Below are 21,372 nucleotides of genomic sequence, written 5' to 3' on the forward strand. Positions count from 1 at the left end.
GTGCAGATTGACGCCCACGATGGGGTACCAAACTACGCCCAATAACTTCCCAACATTCCCAAAACACAGACACACAAATCGTACCCGTCTTTCTAATCCGTTATCTAAATAATAATAAAATTTTAAAAGTATCCCAATTGTTGGTCAACGTGATGCGTTATGTCCTGTACATTTTGTTTCCATTTTCGACATTTTTTTTTCCTGCTCTCGCTCTCCATCCTTCCTTCTTCGATCGCTGTAATTACAACCAACGCTACATTATGAGAAAAAATAAAATTACTCCATATTTCAGCGCATAGCCGGCATTCGAAGAACTCATTATGAATTTGTTTCAGGGATTGAAGGAGAATTTTTGAAAACACGATCAGAAGTAAATCCAAATTTTTTTCGTGGCTTAATGATACGCGCTCTATAGTTGCTGCATATCGAATAGCCCGTCAGTTTTCTCAACTGACAGACGAAGAAGCTCTTGATTATATAGTCATGAATGTAACCTTCTCATCAATTCTATCCTCCAGCGTCCGTTGCGCTACCGACGTTCTCTGCTTCCTCCCGTCTTCTGCCCCCGCTGGGTCTATAGTCAATGAATATTTGAACAGGCGAACTCCCCGCTGTCGTATCAAACTCTCACGTCGTACCTTTTGCAAACTGATCGATTGCAGCCATTCTGCAAAAAAACAGACTTGATGAAACCAGTAATGCATGTTGTACCTTACGTAGAGTTTCTACGTCACTACGGTAAGGAAGGTGTCAACGGTCTAGATCAAGGTCTATATGTTTGCAATACATCCGGTTTGATAAAGAACGACCAAAACATACACTGCGTGGGTTGCATTGGGCCGGCTTTGGGCCAGTTGGACATCTCCATCATAGCGTCGAGATAACGTTACACTTTACGGAATTGAAACTCCATTTTGAAGCCATCATGACAAGGATTGAAACGATGGGAAGATCGTTTTTCTTTTGCTTTCTTATTGCGGACGCCATGCAACTTATTCATGACGTTTCAAGGGATATGAAGAAGTTTCTAATTGAGTTTGCGTAGGCATGCAACGTAATATGGTATATAATTAATGCATTGGAAACTGGATACACACAGGGGCTATACAAACAAAACCACAAACAGCTGATACGAAAAGCGTTGTATGCTTCGCCAGCTAATTTGAATAGTTCAAATTATGCAGCACATAATAAAAGCAGGTTATTTCTGATGAGGTAATTAATTGTAAACAAGTCAGCAAACGATTTGAAAGGTTAGACTATCATCCTGATGGGCAGTGCTTGTGAAAGGTGTATGGAAGAGAATGAAACAGCAAAATGGATAAATCGATAGCGGCAGCATGAGAAGCCTCGTAAAAGTGTATTGGTAAACCGTTAACATAAACTGATACCATTCTACCCAATTTCGTATATAGAGGTACTTTGTTGAATATATACGATGAGACGGAAATACGGCGTTGAGACAAACATGCCCACAGGAGCGAAATACGAGTATTTATTATTCCAACTGAAGGATATAGAAGTTGTTGACAAGTGGCAAACATACGTATACCTATAAAGGTTATCGTCAAGACGACAGAAGATAAACCTATAAAGCCAAGATTTATAGGTGAAAAGTTACAAAGAATTTTGCGTTCGATTTGTTCTCTCCTTCTTCGAGTACGCCGCGTTTTTTTTATTCATTTTTTAAAAGATTTTTTGTTATATTCCGAAGACAGTCATTTTAATTATTGTATATTACAGCCTTACGGTGGAACGTGAGAGAATCGGAGAAGCTGCAGCCATCGTCGTCATCAACTCAAAACAAATTTAATCTTCTCTCTGCTGTAGCGATGTTATTAGTTCCTGGGACGTCACTTGACCATCGCCGTTATGATCCAGCAAATGCTCGACCAGGTAGCGGATCACCGCCGGTTTCTTCTGCAGATAGTTGACCAGCCAGTCCACAGGGAAACTGCGTTATTTGATAACCGTTTCAGTTACGAAACCAACAAAATGGACCGAACAGCTCAAGACACACTTGCAAGACGCAAAGAACTTGGAACGGAGTCTGAGCGTACTCAGAAAGTTTACGACAGTATCAATAAAAAATGGTACGCGCATCGCAATTTATGTAGTTGCTCTCAATGCGGTAAGTCGCATCGAATGTTTACCAAAGCCGGATCAACGTGTACGAAGTTTTCGTATTTAAGGGCATTAGACCTCTTCTGTTAGCAGACGATCTTTTGAAAAAACATTCTTTCTGTTAGTTACTGAAAGGTTATGGAAAGACTATTTGAATAAGCCAAACTACTCCGCGCCTAATATGCCAGAAAAGTTAACAATAGTTTTACCTGTCGGGAGCTTATTTGACAAGACTGAATAAATCAAACAGGTAATCTAAGAAGGCGAACAAAAGCAAAACAAAGGAAGCCGGTAATAAAGAGATAAAAGGATTATATTTCTTACACGTCAGGATTGCTGTTGAGGTTTTCATCTTGCTGCATCATCTGTTCGGATACGTCTTGGAAGGAAGTAAATGAGGATAGAGCCGGTGCGCGTTTGCCGAATCCCCTTGCTGTCGCCAGGCCGACCGTTTTGAATCCACGTCGACTTCTAAAGTCACGCTGGTTGTTGACGCTGCTATAGTCAGTCGGATGTGGTGCCCCCTCAACTGCTGTTGTCAGAATCATCAGACCTATCAAAGCCCATCCGACCAAAACGAGCATAAACGCACCTTTCCCTTTCATCCTGTTTGAGACAGACAACAATTAGGCAAATTGATGAAAACATCTTAAGATAATCATGGACTGCGGTCTAAGAGCTCGTCTTTCATTCAGTTAACAGCACAAACCCACTACCCCATCTTAATCAATCAAGATGGTCAAGATAGACCTCATTAGTCTCAATACCACAGTTGATAGATTTAGGCCATCCATTATCGTAAAAGATGATCGCATGATCGATAAACTTGTAATCCACTATAAAGATCGACCATCTCCCATGAACTCTATCGTCTTCCTATCCTTGAGGCGTTCGGACATTTATCACAAGAAAATATAACCTTTAATTTTAACTCTGGACAAATTAGTCCTCCGAGAACCACTTGTATGACCTTTATCATAGTATACGGTACGTTTAAGAAGGCTCTAAACTTTGTGGTACTATGGCAAAAGTTAGGTGTTTCCCCGGTGTGTAACTTTCTATTTCACGCCCTCAATGCACAGCGTTTCAAATGAAATTAGCTTCCTGAAGCCCAACTGGCTAATTAAGGCAGGGTCGTGCAACAAGTTTTAGCGTACGGGACACTTTCGTACATAAGTCTCTGATTGCCCGAGTCAGTTTTACGATAACGAACTCAAAGCAGGACATTTGCACGGTATACGCCCCCTCGATTTCATGGGCTAACTTCAGCCTTGATTATTCTGGAACTATTTGAGCAGCAGTTATCCAAGTCTAACGGAAAAGTTTCAGTAATCAGTTAACCAGATGCAAACGACGCACACAGTTTATCATTTTTCTTTAAAATAAAAATTTTGCAAGACAAAGGTTTAAGTCCTAATGATTTTTTTCACTATAAGACAACTCACGCAGGTTCAATGACATGTAATACAGTAAAACAATACCACTATGATATATCGATCATTTTCCGTGTTTTCTATATACGTTTGACAAAGTTAACATCCGGATATATCCCGGCTATTTTTGCTTGCGTGACGGGCCACTACGATACGATCTGTACATTTATAGGATTATCATACAGTATAGGTACTCAATAGCTTTACTCGCATTGATCTTGAAATGCTATTAGCCAACTTTTCACTGTTATAGTAACGTCAAAGGCATAAATCAAATTTTCCATTTAGTTCCTTTGGCTGACATTCTCAGCTAAGCAATCATACAAGATTCAGCTTCTGCCTGCAACTTGTTTATGTATAGAATTCGGTAGGTTCTTAGCTTCTGTACAGACGTTTCGATTGATTAAGATTGATCGGACTTCATCAATAAAAATTCCGACATTGCTATATTTTACTATTTTAGTATATAGCTCTCGTGGTTCGAGGTCGTTGTTGGGCCTTAAATGAAAACCTTTTCACATTCATCTGTCAAATGCTTAATAACACCTTAGCTGGCTTTATCGCTGTCAATAAGTTAGAGGGTTTTTCTTTTCTCCTACGCACTCACGCTCTGCCTACACTTTTGCTTTCTCACTTCGTCGCAACATATTTGTGCAACAGTCATGCTTCCATTTGTGCCTTTAGAAAGGTATAACTCGATTAGTATTTGATGAAATGAATGACGACAGAAAAATTGGTTTTCTTCTTCGTGAAATCTGAAAGATACGACGGAGAAATCTCATGTGAAGCACAGAATACGTAATTGTAGTATGATAATGTCGGATGCATCAGAAAATCTGGTATTCAGCTCTTTCCTCCTCTTTGCTTCGGTTACGCATATAAAATCTGAACTCCCACGATGGTTGTAAAACGCCTATTCAAAACGCATTTCCATTTCAAGTTGAAATTTGTACTGAAACTCGTATTAAACGACGATTGTTGCCAACAGGAAAACCGTAGAAAAAAAAGAACATTTCAGATTTTACAAACGGAGCAATAAATGGGACTCGAATGCGCTTCTTTCATGGGATTTGTAAGGAAATTATTACGATGCACAAGTTTATACTAAACATTAGATTTCCAAGAGCAAAAGGAGATGTTCGCTAAAATGAAGCCGCATTGATTCTAAATTTCATTCGCCGTGCGTCTCGCCATGCCTCGCAAACCCACAAGTCTCGTGTAACCTTTTACCATCTGCTGTTTAAGCTGAACATCGCATCGAACGTCAGTAATTCTTAAATTGAAAAAGCAATCATTTTCAAATTACACACATATCTAAAGGTTTAAAATTCTCAAGCGAATGATTGGCTATATGTTACCTTATTATAACGGCGTAGAGTAGATAAAGCGATGAAAACAATCACGTCTTGATTGAGAGGTAAGCGTGAAGATAGGGAGAGAACAGAACAGTTACCAGATGCAAGGGTGATGAAGTTGTGCCGCCCCTTCGTGTTCCAGCGCCGGTGTTATATCGTGACCTCAAGGCGAGTATATTAACTCTTCTCGCAATAGTTTCGTCAGCGGGAGCTGCTGCGTCGTTTCAACCAATCACCAGTCACCGCCCACTTGGCTTCTTCTTCAGTCTCCTCCTATTCCTTCCCTTTTGAAACGTATATCCCGAACGCCACAGTTCCCTAAATAAGAACGCATATGAAGACATTGTTACAGCATTGAAATCTGTAATCCTTGTCAATTGACGCCATAATTTGTTTACAGCATAGAGCAACATGCCCTTCTGTTTTTATTCACCACTGGACACATTACTCTAACATATTCATAGATGGTCTCTTTAAATTTATTTGGGGCATTTTTGTCGATGCTAATTGATTCGTCCAAGGTTGGGGCTTAGGAAAACGAGCAGTCCGTTAGTGTGCGAAGAAGGATCAAAATTTCTTATTAGCGCTTCTTTTTGAAACATAGATGTGCTATTAATCATTCACGGTTCCTCGTACAATGCCCCTACCCACGTCCCAAAAATAGCAATTTAGCTACCATCGGTTACCACGTCGATTCATGCACTGAATAATTGAAACAACGGGTCTTACATCCTTATTTTCATCGTTGTCAGACAGTTATGGGCCAATGTGAATAAGAAATCTCAAAGATGGAAGTACGTTCTTCTACAGCTTTACACATCACTCGTTTTCGTGTAATCTATTGCCAGAAAGAAAAGAGCGAAGCATCAGGCTACCCAGTGCATTATAAATCAACTGTTGAATAGAATCCTTCGGCAGCTCAACGAACTAGTTAAAATTTTAAAAATGTTTGAGTGCTCCCTATACATATTTATGTACCAGGAAAAGTTGAGTCGTGACTGGTGTGCAATAATATTAATACACACAGGCCTTTTCCTTGTAATGGACATTCCACGCAAGAACGCGTATTTCTTTTTCCTCGAAACATGTTGTTTACATCTCTAATTTCGTTCAACTTAAACATTTTTTTTGTAGCTCTTGTAATACATTTTTTGTTCTTTTCCGGATAACTGCAGCGACCAACAACATGTTCTGCTATTACCGATCGGATAAGGGGCGGAGGAAGCGGTTGATATGATTACTATACTTTTTGTCTATCCGGAGAAACCTAATTCCCCAAAATTTATGGCCGCATTCGACTAGCATGAGCCCTTGAAACCATCGAGTAGAGATTCAAAAATTCACGTCATATCACCAGGGAATCCTATGGATTTAAACGTGCCTTTAAAGAAAGGAGCTTATTTTCAAAGCAAAACAAAAAGTGGCGTTCTAAAAGATGATGGCTATTAGCATATCTTTGGGTATAGACGCACAAAAAATGGAAAGATTCTGTTTCAGACATTTAGCCACGAATTTTCTATTCGTGCGGATACGCTATATCAGGACAAAAATTAAGAAGATTTACTGACGTACATGGGCGTTGCCCTTGCAGATGTTTAGCCACCAACCGCCGGAACTTGACTCTTCTATTCTGTTTATCCCTTTTGCGTGGGCGACGGATGAGGTAGTCGTATACGTAGACATATGAACAAAGTTATAACCCACGGAGCTCCTGGAAATACCGTATAGATAGTATACACGATCGGTACCAGTTAAGAAGTGCTCTTTTCGTAGGCTGTTGTCTAAGTAAATGGAAAATCAAATCCGAGGACCGGTTTATCGACGTGTAACATACAGACATCGTAATCTTACTACGCAGTAATCTGCCTTGCCATTGGATCACTGCACCAACTCGTTTAGTTGCTCGAAAATCCACTCCGAATTCATTCATGTCCTTAAGGTACGCACTTCGTCACAAACTACATGTAACCACACGAAAATTGAAAAGCGTAACCAGTTTCCTCTTTTACAATGCAGAAGATTTTCAGTGTTTTTGTTTGTATCGTATAAGAGTGTCGGGTTAAAGTACGATGACGGTACCTGCGCAATAAGTTCGCCTTTTCAAGGAAAGGCTAGATGTTGTTTTTACTTCGCGTTATGATGGGGGAGAGACTTCATTAGGCTTTTAATTCTTTTAGCGTTTGGTTATCTGAATGAAACAACGGCGAGCAGTTTTAATTCGAGCCAAAAGCGTTGCTAAGCGTGTACGGAATTCAGCTAACGTTCTTCTCGCTTTATACAGCTGCGCGTTTTTGTATTCTAGTCTCAACCTTCGCATCCAAACTAATGAGCGTTTTTCGAATGTTGATAAAATTAGTCCCTTAGCAAAACCTTTGTGCATCTATCTTCATATAGTTAGCGAGCCTTAATGATATTACGATCATTCCTACTGGCAAAGATATCCTTTAATGACATGTAATACTAAAAAACGATGCAAATTTACAATTGTTATTCTTCTTTCCTAACTCTATGTAGAGATGGTAACCTGTCAGTCACAAGAAGCTACCGCTATTATGGGCATGTATTTTATGCTAGGTAAACACACGTCAGATTTGTTAATCGCAGTCTGCGTATTCTTCCGGATGTGCACCGATTTTTCTATAGCTGAATGTCGCCAAGAACTCCGGATAAGCATGTGGGATGCTAGCGTCAGAATATGCAACTAGTTTATCCCTAAGTTTATCTCTATTTATAGAGTTGTAAATAACGGACGCAAAAACTAATGGAAAAATTGATTGTAATAAAAATTCAAACACTGTACGTTGGCAGTAGTCTCTATGACCTCTAAACACATATGCAAAGAATATCCTCCTGCCACTGCCGCTATCATCATTAAATATTACGGGATCTCAGTGGTTGGCTTATGCTAGCTTGATTCGGTATATTGTAATTCTCCATGGTAGTGCGCAGCGTAGTCTACGAGGAATTTTGTAATCGTATAGTTAGTTCTTAATTCTATACTCACTGCGTCACACCACTCCCGATAACGATCGGAAAGCGCACTTTTAAAAGAAAATTTGTTTTTCTTTAGTGCCTTAGAATTCTAAAACATCTTCATCTACGTATATCGGTTGGGACACGTGTTATCTGCTATTCAGGGATTCGCTTGGCAACGGTTGTCGTCCTCCGTCCCAAAAACAAGTTGCACTTGGGCATCTTTTAGATTTCCTTAAGTTTGAATGGCTAAAGCGACATACTCGCAAGCGGGGGCGACACACCCCATCCGGCAATCCAAAGGCCATTGATGGCTATACACTTAGAAGAATGATGTAGTCTTCAATCGTTAGTGAAGCATATAGACAACGCTCATTAGGACGTTCGCGTTAAAGACTCCATTCGCTGATGTTACGTTCTAAACATAGCCTCACGTTAACAGTGACTGTTTCCTATGGCTACCAACCCACTGCATCGAACACAAGCGTGACCTTTTCATCCTTCAATTGTTTTTCTGCATGCCCAAACCAATCTCGGATGAAACTATTAATATTTAGGCCTAATGATTTTCTCGATGCACACAGCTGTCTGTTTCGTAAATTGAATTACGTTGCCGTTTCCATAGCGTAGTTTAATGGGATTGTCAATAGTCGATAGTAAATCAATACCTTTCCCAATCATATCGTTAATTTGCTGATACGCGACACTTCTCCCATGAATGTCTATTCTATGGAATACGTCTGCCCTTTATTTTCGTGAGCCCGGTTTAAATTTGAGTGGCTGCACACCATTCCTGACGCTTGCTTACTGCGCATTATTAATAGGAACCCTTTTTCCCTTTCTTTTTTAAGCGAACAACATGAACTGTGTAAGGATAGCGCTAACTTCGAAGTTCGGCGTAAATTTCGTTAAAGATACAACAGCGAAAATTTAAAATAATCATTCGATGCACATCCAATCGCCTTTACGTTATTCGCCTCCCGCATTTAATAATGGGTTCCCTAAATTATACGCGCATCTCTATGCAATTGCATTTCGTTCGAGAAAACCAGTACTTACTATCGTATGCAGACAACTTTGAACACGTACGCTGGCAGAAAAGGCTAAATGTTCTTATTTTAAATTGAGGTCGTAAAACTTCACTACGACCTTTTAAATTTATCGTTGGCTGGTAATCGAGAAGTATATGGGAGGCACGTGATTGTAACGAACGGAGGTTCATATATATCTTTAAAGTTCACGTGAACTCCGGGTCTGGCACAATCAAGCCGTCCAACAATCGATCGAAGGCAATCACCACTTATTCCCCTTTGCTTTGGAGTATTTGTTGAGGTCTGCGTGACACGCATCTATCCTTTAAGAGATTGCCAGGAAAAGATCGTTTGTTTTATCTAAAAGAAAAGCCAAAATGAAAGAGCCGGGGGGGGGGCTAGGGAGGAAAAACAATGTGAGCCCTTTTTATGAAGAGAATCCAAGAGTCAGCATAGAGAGAATGAGAGCTATCAGTATTGATATTACAGTGGGCACTTGATGCTTCAAGTCATTACAGACCTCCTGATCATTAGACAAAGGTCGATAAGGCCGTGCGGTCCAAGATCCAACGGCTAAGCGTTGGTAAGAGATTGGGCGATATATCGGCCCCGGTCGTTAGATTCGCTAGCAACGCCAAAGGAAACAATTGTATTGAGCTTTCAATGGAAGAGATTGCCGCTACCGGGTGTATGACGAAACATTATACTCTGATAATTATTGAATTAATTACTTAGGACAGCACGAAAAACCGTACCGCACGTTTCACTTTAGAAGCTTGATGGAAATTTACTAAAAATGAAATAAGAATTTTATCCTTCTAATTCTAATACAAGCTAAAAGCCTTTTACGATCTCGTCGTTTGTTCTACAATTATCTCTCTACGTGACAGTGCTTTAAATGACGACAGATTCCGTTGGTAGGGATAGTTAAGGTTGAAAGCCAATGGGACATTAAAATGGATTTATTTTGCCCATTTCCTTGCAACTCGAGCGCTGCTGTACTCGAGAAACAAGAAAATATGACTGACTAGAAGTTACTAAACTGACACAGTTTTACGATAAATTTGCGAAGCAAATAAAGCAAGCAAAATATGCAGAAAATATAGGACCAACGTAGAGATAATAAATAGGGAATTTTTATTATGCAGGTTAGGTTTCACTTTATTTCAAGTAAAAATTTTAAGCCCGACAAAACAAGCCCAACAAAACAAGCCCGACAAAACAAGCCCAAAAAAACAAGCCCGACTTTTACGATTTTTTTTTTACCCGGTAGTGCTATAAACGTACATGATTTAGATAGAAAATTTAACGAGGATGTTAGACAAGCTTGTTTTGACTTGAGATTCATAGTCTATGAACTATTCAAATTAAACGCTGTTGAGCTGAGAAGAGCAGTCGTTTAATTCAATTGTTATCTTTAAATCATCTTAAATTAGCAAAACATGCATGATTTTGGTTCAAAATTGAACGAGGATGACGAAACACATATTTATTTTCTCGTGGCATGAGTAGTTTTTGAATAATAAAAATTGAAAGTTGTTGCACAGAAAAATACATTTTAATTCGATTTACTCAATAACCGCTCAACGGATGAAAAAACTAATAATTTATTCGGAATCAGCATAAAATTTTTGTTATAGTAGGTTGGGTTTAATGGAATTCTAAGAGATGAAAAAATTAGCAGTTTGTGGCAAAAAAATTCGGGGAATCCCTCGGGGACTCCCCGTCCCAAATTTACAACATTTTTTATTTTTCTTAAAATTGCTTATTTATAGCAAACTATGCATGAATTAGGTTCAAAATTCAACGAGGATGACGAAAATGAATTTTATTTTGATGTGGCTTTAACAGTTTTTGAGTTATTTATATTATACGTGATCGACAAAATAAGCCCGACTTTTTCGCCCCATAAAATTTTTTTCGAAATTCAGCTATAAAAATATATGATTTTGATTTGAAATTGAACGAGAATCACAAATATGTCGCTTATATTTTTATACGACTTATAGTTTTTGAATAAATCGTAAAAAACAACAAACCAAAATATGTGTGCTAACAGCATTAGGTTCCGTTTATTGAAAAAACAGTTGGTTTGACGAGAAAACAAACCACTGTATCAAAATCAGCGTTTAATTTGGGTTTTACAGTGTGATTTTTATCGGATTTCTAAGAGTTTTCTTTTTTTGCCGATTTTGACAAAAGTGGGAAGGCTATAGCCTTCTTACTTTTTCATTTTTGGCCAAAATTTAGATTTCGTCCAAGATACATGATTTTAATTGGAAATTGAACGAAAATCACAAAAATTAAGTTTATTTTTATGTGGGGCATATAGTTGTTTTGTAAATTGATAAAAACGGATGAGAAATGCTGGCGCGCCAGCAGCACGTTAATTCCATTTATTACCCAAACGGCTGGTTTGATGAAAAAACAAATATTTTCCCTGAAATCAACATTCTATTTGACGTTAATTCAGATCAAATTTAATGTCAAAATTACAAAGCTCAATTTCAGCATACTCAAAATTAAGCCCGACTTTTTTGTCGGGCTTAATTTTGATTTTGATTTTTTTTTAAACATCTAGATATAGCTATAAAAAATATATGAATTTGATTCGAAATTAAATGAGAATCACAAATATGTTGTTTATTTTTTCATTGGGCCAACCGTTTTTGAAATAAATTGAATATTTGTGCTGCATCGCGCTGGCGGTGGCGCGTACAGGCGCGCTAGCGCTGGTCGTACTGCCGCTCTAGCATTGCGTTTAATATTCGGTATAATTCACAAACGATTGATTTGACGCAAAAATAAACCACGTTATCGAAATCAGCGTTTAATTTTGCTTGTTCTGTTATGATTTTTATCGGATTCTAAGAGTTTTTATTTTTTGCCGATATTGACAAAAGTGGGAAGACTATTTTAGGTTAATTAAGTCCAATTTAATGTCAAAATTACAAGATTGAATTTCTGCTGTACTGAAAATGAAGCCCGACAAAAAAAGCCCGACTTTTTTTGCCCATATAATTTTTTAGAAATATAGCTATAAAAATATATGATTTTGATTCGTATTTAAACGAGAATGACAAATATGTCGCTTTTTTTTATACGGCTTATAGTTTTTGTATAAATCGTAAAAAACAACAAACCCAAATATGTGTGCTACCAGCAGTAGTTTCCGTTGTTATTTTAATTAAAAGTTGTTGAGCTAAAAAAAACGCTTCTTATTTAAATCTTTTCTTTCCTTTACGCTAAGGCGTCTTAAATTGGTGCACCATGCAATGCTTTCTTTTTCTTTTCTCTTTAGCTCGAAAGGTTTTACCGTGATTAGCCCGTCCTGGTTTGCTGATAGTCAAGTTTTTCCATATATATACGCACTAAGTTTTCGTGGGTACGTTTCAGCGCGGTATAAGCTGTTGCTGGGGTGCCTGTTCGGTAAAGTGAGCTAGTCAAGCAGAGCCAGCGGGCTATGTAAAAAATATAAGGCCATGTTGGCCTTTTACTTTTTCCGCTCCATAGTTCGAACTGTTGCGTGTGGGCGCTGCATTACAAATGGGCAAACTGTTGAGGATTTTGGTGCTTTAACATCGTTTTCTACTCGCTTCTCCCGTTGAGAGTGATAAGTTTTTTTTATATAATAAAGTTATCATCCTGTATCCTTTTTTTTATTGCGATGACATTAACTTATTCATGGAAAAAAAAGAAAAACGTAGAATTTCAGCTGTCTCCCCAAATGTCGTCTGAGATAATAATAAAAAAAAGCTTTCAACGAACTGCAAGATTAACCGATACGTGTGCGCACGATGAAAACGTGCACGCTGTTTCGTGAGAAATGCGATATGAGGTAGTGATAAGTAGCTTTGTGCTGTCTTCTTTCACTTGGAACTCTTTGACAAGCAAGCGTGTAGGACACGGTTTGCATATCTACGGCGATACCAGGCTGAGGACTTAATTATGTAACATCTCATTCTGTAATCAGATCAGCCAGAAAAAAACTGGAGAAATAATATCACCGACAGCGTTTAATTGGATAGAAGAGCCATGAAAGTACCTTGCAAAAACGAAGGTGACGTAGATGCATAACGAAGTGTCTGCGATACATCGTCAACGATACATAATAGCAGGACTAATGATGATAATGAAAGGACATCGATCGACTCAACATATGTTACCCACAAACCCTGTGTATCGGAAAGGCTGCATCGCATGTTTTACCATACACCCACTACTGCTTTGGTTTATTCTTCCGCTATTCCGTGAAAGTTGGCTGCTTCGTAGCTCATTGTAAACAGCCTGTGTCGCCCCGCAAATGCACTCTGCTCCTCACATCTTCATTACCAGTATGGATGAATAGCAGAGAGGTTATTTTTCTCTCGCTAGTCTAGGGTAAGAAAGCGGGAAAGGCGAAGCTACTCTAAAAACCCGACTTGTTCGTAAACACCATCGCTATGGCGATGATTAATCAAAACAAGTTAAGGTCTCGTAGGCTAGCATTTATCGCACACTTCAGGGGCTTATAGAGTCTTATCGATTAATAACTATAGTTAGAAAATAAAGCTAGTAAGTTTGGTGGTTCGATTTGAAATACACTTTTTTTTTATAATATACCTAATTACTTTCAACTTCTAATAACTTCTTATGTGTCTATCGTAGTTATACACTTATTCTACTTACTCCATCTAGCTACTCGAATTTTTAAATTTCTTCCAAAGCCTCACGAAACTACATTTTTCCAGGGAAGTAAGGGTTCTTCAACTTTCATGATTCACCGTTTCAGAGTTAACTTGTGAGAGCTGCAGCGATAGGAAGGTACAAAAAGGAAGGCGGCAACTTGTACTGCCAGATGTTTTGCTTAGGAGAGTCATTATGAAGAACCTAACATCCCGGGGAAGGCAGTAATTTAGCAATGCTTTTGTTTAGAAGTAATCTTTCTGGTATTGCAAGGATGTGCACTATTCACGAATGATTTTATAATACATTCAAGCGTTCCCTTGTAAACGACCAACGCACGAATGCCTTCCATAACTGTTTTCTCCCCTTGATCAATCTGCCTTCAGAATCACAAATTTTCATTCGAGTTAAGTAAGCGTTGGAATTTTATTATATGCAAGAATCGATTTCCTAAGGGCAAGCATTACGTAAACTACGCAAATAAAGATGTAGATCTATATTCAAATGATGGAGCATTCTCACCTTGAACTGCACTAGCCGAATTACAGATGTAGCCTATCTTTTTGTTGCATGAACACTGCACGGATCGAAACTCCCGACTGGCTTCCCCACTATCGTTTCGTGTCAGTGGTTATGATAGAAATATCGATCACTCAACGGATGTTCCAACGACGATTGTTTGACTTTTACGGAGCAGACCATTCAGGTCACACATGTATCTAACCACATGTCGTCGTGCATTACATAACACGAAAAATACACACAATATTTGTAAGTATGACGAATTCTTTGCCATTCTTCAAAATATTCAATGCAGCCAACTTTATCAATACTTGCCAACGTCTAGACTCCCCCTTTCCAGATAGACATTTTCCTGGTTGAATAATTGGTGTAAAGTAAATAGTAAATATCGATGACAGAATATTGACCGACTGACATGTACCAAAGTGTACTGTTCTACACATTGAGAGGATAGACAGAACCAATCTTTATCAGTCTAGCACATGAGTTATACACGCGGCAGGGTGAGACCATGATCTTTGCGTTACGACACGACTGGCCTACCCCGACGATAACAAAAACAAAAGAAAAAAAAATGACACTGAAAAATAAACAAGTAAAACAAAAATGGAAAAGAAAAATGGAGAACTAGATGGCGTATTACTGAGCAGAATAACACGAAATAGAATAGGAAAAAAAGTTGGGGGAGGGGGCAGAATATACGATTACATGGCCAAAGCTAAGAATGGAATGTACACATCGTGTCGATTTGCTGTTATACATCTCTGACACCTGCCGAATGATGCTGAATGCGGCCAAGACTATAATTCGTCAAAATTTTTCTTTCGCTTTCGCTGTTGGTTTTTGCCCTTCGTCGCTATGGGAGACGTCCGTGTTGAGTAAGCATCTTCAGGTGGAAGATGAGAAAACGGTCGAAAAAAAGAGAGGTACACGAGTACATGATGAAAGTGATAAGGAATACATCCAGGAAAGTGATACAAAAATGAGAGAGACTGAGGCGTTCGGGAAGAGAGAACACGGACTCGAGGCAAATTAACAATCGTGTTCGCGCGAGGACACACACGGGGAAGAAAAGAGAACTAACAAACATACTGGTACATCTCATTAGAGCTACATCCTTTTTTAAAAATTGACTTGTGGAAAAGGTAACTCTCGTGTAGCCACTGGGCATCATACTGAACAATTAAATTACAAAAAAAAAAAAAAAGAAATGTAAAGTGTAGAGATGGGAGGGCAGGAGCAATTGAAGAAAAAAGACAAGGCTACGGTGGATAAACAATCCAAGAGCAAAAACTACGGCAACGAAATAACACTTCGTCTTTCATCGGACAGATCTATAGAGATGGAAAATGGGGCCATTATTGTACTATTTAAGAGATAAAGAGAACCAAACGTGTTTCGAAGGGACCGATGGGGAACTATGGCACTCTCCTGTTGCCACAGCTACACAGCACTTTAGCACAACGACTACTACCTTTCTTTCTCTCATCGGCGATGCACCAATGCGTGCTTTTTTTTTCCGCGAAGGACGATTAGATATGTAACTTGTAAGGATACCAAAGTGTAAATAAAAATGTACACAGCAGTCTTGCCTACACAAGTTGCGGATAAGCATCTTTTTCTTTTTCTTTCTTGGAATTATGACGAATTCGGGGTGAAGGAAAGGGAATTGATTCAACACATTGGATTTTTTGCTTATCATTCACTCCCGCACACGGTTCAATGACAAAATGTTTGCGGTCAAAGTATTGCTGGATTTTTTTGCGTAAACTTTGTTGCATCGGAGGCCAAAAAAATGCTCATTTGAAACGACCTTTAAAACAAGGAAAACTCCGTAGACAGAAGCGCGAAAAATTATTGAGAGGTCATGTAGGATATATATATATATAAAGAGAATTTGGATGTGGTGGAATTCAAAAGAAGGAAGAAAAAATGGTGGCCAACATTTCAACGTATTCATATCAATCTGTCAGACGAAGGTGGTGACCGGTTGTTCATTTCAGACTTGCTGAGAGCGATCGCCATTTCCAGGTCGGCGATTTCCTGCATTTCCGCTTTTCTCCGCCTTTCCTGCTCGGATCGAACACTTTCAGCAGCCACCCAAGCAATTTGGGCATCTTCGTTCAACTTGGGTAACGCCTCAGATGGAGACACTTTGCTTTTCATGGGCGACGACGAGGAAGACGATCGGCTCTTTAACGAACTCGAACCGATCGACATCGGACTTTTAGCAGGGCCACTAGGGATAGGCGAGGAAAACTTGAAATCGTTGCCCCAATTAGAAGGTGACTTGTTGTTGTTATCGGCAGCTGTGGCGGCAGCGAACGGATCAGGCCGATCATTCCACGCTGAAGAGCCAAACGGGCTGTCGAATTCTAATGTCGTTTTACACGGAGAGGCGGAAGATGCAAACGGATCGTTCTCAGTGGAGAACGGATCAAAATTGTCCGAGTCCTTTTTGATCTTTATTGCGCTATTGTTGATCGTAGGAACAGCAAAAGGATCGTCTGTGTGTGATGCAAACGGATCGCCAAAGCCGACATCTTTGAAAGGGTCTTCTGTGAACTCCAACTCGGCATACCGGTGCTGCTGTGACTCGCTGGTGGGTTTTGTGCTGCTACTGTTGGTGCTTCCCCATGCATCAAAGCCCTCGCCGGTTGAAGAGACCGTAAACTAAGTGAAATGAAAACAAACCAAGGCGGGGAGAAAGAAAGCAGGGAAAACCGAAAAGAAACTTAAAATAAATTATACAGAAAAAGTCTAAATACAAAAAAATACAAAATAATATCAGGTAAATACATACGGAACTTTTAAAAAAAAATTTTTAACATTAATTCTAAATTTCCCCACACGTCTGATTTCAGAAGTTGAAAATGCCTAGGAGTCTCATGGCTGCGTGAAATAAGGAAAAAAAAAGAAAAAAAAAGAAGGAAGAAGGCAAAAAAGTTAGGATGACTTTACGGATCCGATGGACTGGAATCGTTCTGAAATCAAATTCCAAATCATAGTCCTTTAAACGTGAATCGAACATTAAACATGAAAACAACCCAAAAAGAACCGAATCAAACCTAAAAGACGTCAAAACCGAATGAGAAATTAAATCGTGATCCAGTTGGTCTACATGATAACACTGTATCAGAAGAGAGAAGACGCATCTCACGTAAAAAAAAAAAAGACGAAAAAGAATCTCAATTTGAAGAATGTTAGCAAGTCACGGTTCAGTCAAAAGGAAAAAAACGAAATTTCGTAACATAACAATAATCATGCCTTCATCACAAGTAGGACAAAACAGGAAAACACGTGAAACAGCAATAAATCAGATTAATCTGACACGTACCTTGGATTCAAAGCTCGCAAAATCAGCGAAACCCGACCCACCAAAAGGATCTTTGGCGGCGCTAGCCGAGCTAAATGGATCATTCATTGGAGCGAAAGGATCCGGTGATTTCGTGGCTCCAATCGGCGGTGCCGGGCGTTGGGGACCTTTCACGCCACTAGCCACAGCTTTGGGTGGAGCTGGACGAGGAGGTGGTTGTTTAGACTTTTTGGGAGGCAACGCCGGAGTCGGACTTTCCACCCGACCGGCGGGCAGGGGAGAGTTAGGCGCGTTAAACGGGTCACTTCCGAATGGATCGGCACCCGCGTTTGGCTATAACGAATAGGAATCTATTAGTATGGAGATCGCGATTTTACTCTAATAACTCCTTACCGATTTGCTACGACCGAAGGCGTCGAACGGTTCGCTTTTTGCTTGGCCGAACGCGGATGCGAATGGGTCATTCTAGGACACGCCAAACGAACCAAACAAATTATTCCATAAAAGTTTTAATTGCTATTCGAAACACATACCGTTGGTTTTGCCGGTGCCCCAAAGGCTGATGCGAATGGATCTTTAGCGCCAAAAGGATCGGCAGAAGAAGTCTGAGATGTCTTCTTGAAAAAATCAGACTCCTTGAAAGGATCCCCATTGGACGAATCCGAAAACCCACGGCTTTGACCGTTCAGACTAGAAAATGGATCACTGCCAAATGCTCCATCCTAAAATTTTCGAACAGTGAAATTGTATCATAAAGCATAAAGATAGAAGAGTTTTCCCATACGTTAAAATGCGACGCTCCTCCGTTCACTTTGTTGCGGTCAGAGTTTGGCGAAGATAGCATATCAGAATCGGAAGCGACAGAGGAAATGGGGCGGAGGACATTATCTCCCAACTGAGAAGGATCTCCAGTTTCTAAGGCTTCATCATAGGCCGCTAAGGCCTCATCTACTTGACGCTGATGTTCTTGCAACACCACCATGCGCGCTGGAAAGAGTAATGAAAATGAAACGACTTTCGATTGCACGACTAAAGGAATCAGTGCTAAAATTTACATTGAATTTGACTAATCTGCAAATGACTATCTTCCAGCGTAGTTTGGAGCTTCTCAAGTTGGAGTGTGGCCGCTTGCATCCGCTGTTCCATTTGAAGTTCTTCAGAACGTAAGTTGTTAAGCTCCTGCTTTTTGGCTGCAACCTCTGCCTCCTGCGTTCGGAGCGTATTTTCTTGCTCTTCGGCTTGAGTTCGGAATGTACGAACCTAAACAGAAATTAAATGGTTATTTTTATAATGTATGAGGTTGCATGAATAGGTAATGGACCAAAGAAAGAAATAAGTAGGAGGCGAATATAGTTAAACATAGGATGGTACCATTCAAAAGTATTGACTCTAACCTGTTTTTCATGCTCTTCAATTTGTCGTTCTACTCCTTTTAAATCTTGTTCCAAAGCCGAACGCTACCGATGACATGCGAAAATAAAAATATGAACAAAAAATTTAACAAAACATAAAAACGAAAAGGCAAAAGAAGCTAAAGTGGAAGGCAAACAAAACATGATAGCCACTTTCGACTTCTCATATGGCATGCTGCTAAGGTGGCTTAGATTCTTCTAAAAACCAAAAGTCAAATGAATAGGATAATAAGGAGACCTGTGCATCAAGGTCGTCCAGTCTTTTTTGTGCTTCCTTCTTTTGAACTTCTAGTTGCTTTAAAGTAGCCGATAAAGTGTCAAGCTCGCTCTGAAGGTTCCGAACTTCGCCGTTCCTGATTCGGATGTCGGCCTCTTTTTGTGCCACATCTGTTTCCAGTTGACGCTTCTCTCGAATAAGACTTTCAATTTCTTTGGCGATTTGCTCGAGTTCAGCCGAATGAGTCGATTCTTCCACGTTCGTGTCTTGAGCGCGGAGAGAGGGAGGCATCATCTCAGGAGTTAGCACGGTTGGCAACTCTCTTCCTTGGACTTTCTGCTGCACCAGCCACATGGCAAGAGCAAACTGTTCATTGTTCAATTTGCCGGTCTGTCCAACATCACACAGCCCCCTGTTTTTTTAAACGGCAAAACAAAACAATGAGCTGATGATACCTCACACTGAAAGAAATTATCGCGTTTACCAAATATGGGCTAAAACGGGTTGCGGTAGACGTGATTGCAAGAAAACATCTTTGATTTCCAATCCGGACACATAACCATCGCGATCCATATCCGCTTGTAAAAACAAAGCGCCGTATTTGGTTTTGTCTGCATCGCTTACAACCCACGCTACTGAAGGGCCATTAGATGCAATCTCCTAAGGAAAATTTAAAGTTACTTTGAAGAGGGTACGAAGGCGTTGACTTTATTCGCGAAAATACTTTTAGGTTTTCTGGAGATGAAACTGCTGGCGGAAGAACGATGACCGCTCCCGAAAGTGTTGATCCACGGCGTGCAGTCGATTCTGGACTCGATGGGAGCATTTCAGGTGGTAAACTTACAGGCAAAGGGTAGTTGTCTAAAACTTTGTAAACTAAATGCATCGCCTAATGATATAAAAACAACCAGGAATGGGTTCGGTTACCTATAGATATCTACGATATGAATAACCTGAATGTCCTCACTTACCACAGTGAATTCATTCCTGTCGAGCGCTCCGTCATGGTCCATATCGGACAGGTCCCAAATTTTCCCAAGACTTTCCATCGGCAAAGTAGAGTTGACCAACACCTCTTTCACCTAGAGACACGAGAACGACAGTTATACTCTGATTTACATGTTGAACCATTCTAATAAACAACCTTGAATCCAGGTAGCTTCCCATTCACAGGATTTAGAGAATCAAACAGTGCATCATATTTTGCTCTGTCTGTGGCAGTGACAACCCAATTAAAGGATTTGGGCTGGCTTCCAGTTGGTGAAGTCAAAGAAAAGGATCCCTGTAGGGGGGAAGCCACCATATTTTGTATGATAGCTGGAGGTTGTTCACCCTGGAATGTACAAAATGTATAATAAAATGGTGATACAGTCATGTAAACAAACAGAAAACATACCATTTCTGGTGGTGTAGTTTCTCTTGATATGTTGTTCATACTAACTTCTATTCCATTCTGTGCTAGGGCTACTAGCTTCAATGCAGTAAAAAACCCATTTTGGTCGAGATAGCCTCTACCTTGAGGATCAGACAGGTCCCAGATCTAATAGACCCATGTGATAAATTTAAAAAGAAAAATACTTATGGAAATTATATAGTACAAAACACCTTTCCCAACACAGAAGTGTGTAATCCAGATTTCTTCAGAAAGTTAGCAGCATCTAGTGCACCAATACTTCCAAGGTTTTTGGGGTCCACCTATCAACATCCACAGTAATCTAAGTATTATAATATAGTTTTTCATAGATAGTTACACTTACATGTCGATACCAAGCCTCAAAGATTGCATAGTTCTGCCCGGCGACCTGAAACATTAGCAAATGTTTATTAAAATATTTTATTTTTGAAAAATATATCTATGTGTCAAACAGCTGAGCACTGCAACACTTGTATTGCAGACAATTAAACACGGCGTGCGCCGGAAAAAGTATAATGCTACAACTCTCTATATCAGCTAACGGCTTCTAAAAATTGACACTCACGGGCTATTAAGATATTTAATTAAACAAATAATAATAATTCTTACTAAAGTCGGAGACGGCAATACCGCCATCTTGAACCTTGTATAAAGCTAGTTCCTTATATTTCCGCTGGAGTGCTACACTGGTAAATTTACTCCCCCCCCCCCCCCCCCCCCCCCCCCCCCCCCCCCATTAGAGTACAGAATAATCGATTGGAATGCTTTAACTTATTAACAGCACTGCCCATAGATGGCTCTTTACGATCGAAAAGTGAAAATAACAAAGACAAGAAAATAACAACGATGATTGGTAGTAAGGGGCGTCGTTGGCCCGAAGTGGGGAGATTGAGTAAGATTGTTCTTTAAA

General features: G+C 39.7%; 2 protein-coding genes across 4 annotated transcripts; both read right to left on the bottom strand.

Annotated features, from left to right (window-relative positions):
- Positions 1–1,326: 1,326 nt before the first annotated feature.
- Positions 1,327–5,064, bottom strand: LOC130700207 (allatotropins-like). Its single transcript, XM_057522245.2, has 3 exons — positions 4,916–5,064; positions 2,449–2,730; positions 1,327–1,954 (listed from the first exon to the last, which is right to left on the bottom strand). Exons 2-3 carry the CDS (start codon positions 2,727–2,729, stop codon positions 1,810–1,812), a joined length of 426 nt encoding a protein of 141 aa, XP_057378228.1. The 5' UTR covers position 2,730; positions 4,916–5,064; the 3' UTR covers positions 1,327–1,809.
- Positions 5,065–15,704: 10,640 nt separating this feature from the next.
- LOC130700319 (epidermal growth factor receptor substrate 15-like 1) lies at positions 15,705–21,153 on the bottom strand. 3 transcript variants are annotated; one of them, XM_057522364.1, is made up of 16 exons: positions 21,072–21,153; positions 20,806–20,850; positions 20,654–20,743; positions 20,445–20,588; positions 20,193–20,381; positions 20,020–20,130; positions 19,773–19,937; positions 19,533–19,708; positions 19,070–19,460; positions 18,814–18,876; positions 18,475–18,679; positions 18,204–18,406; positions 17,953–18,141; positions 17,813–17,884; positions 17,441–17,752; positions 15,705–16,776 (listed from the first exon to the last, which is right to left on the bottom strand). In XM_057522364.1, exons 1-16 carry the CDS (start codon positions 21,096–21,098, stop codon positions 16,060–16,062), a joined length of 3,099 nt encoding a protein of 1,032 aa, XP_057378347.1. In that variant the 5' UTR covers positions 21,099–21,153; the 3' UTR covers positions 15,705–16,059. The 3 variants fall into 3 exon arrangements, with proteins under 3 accessions (XP_057378347.1, XP_059353392.1, XP_059353394.1); XM_059497411.1 differs by lacking the exon at positions 15,705–16,776 and adding an exon at positions 16,813–17,087; XM_059497409.1 differs by lacking the exon at positions 18,814–18,876.
- Between the last annotated feature and the right edge of the window lie 219 nt (positions 21,154–21,372).

This window comes from Daphnia carinata, chromosome 10 (genome assembly GCF_022539665.2).
Source record: "Daphnia carinata strain CSIRO-1 chromosome 10, CSIRO_AGI_Dcar_HiC_V3, whole genome shotgun sequence".
NCBI classification, from domain to species: Eukaryota; Metazoa; Arthropoda; class Branchiopoda; order Diplostraca; family Daphniidae; genus Daphnia; species Daphnia carinata.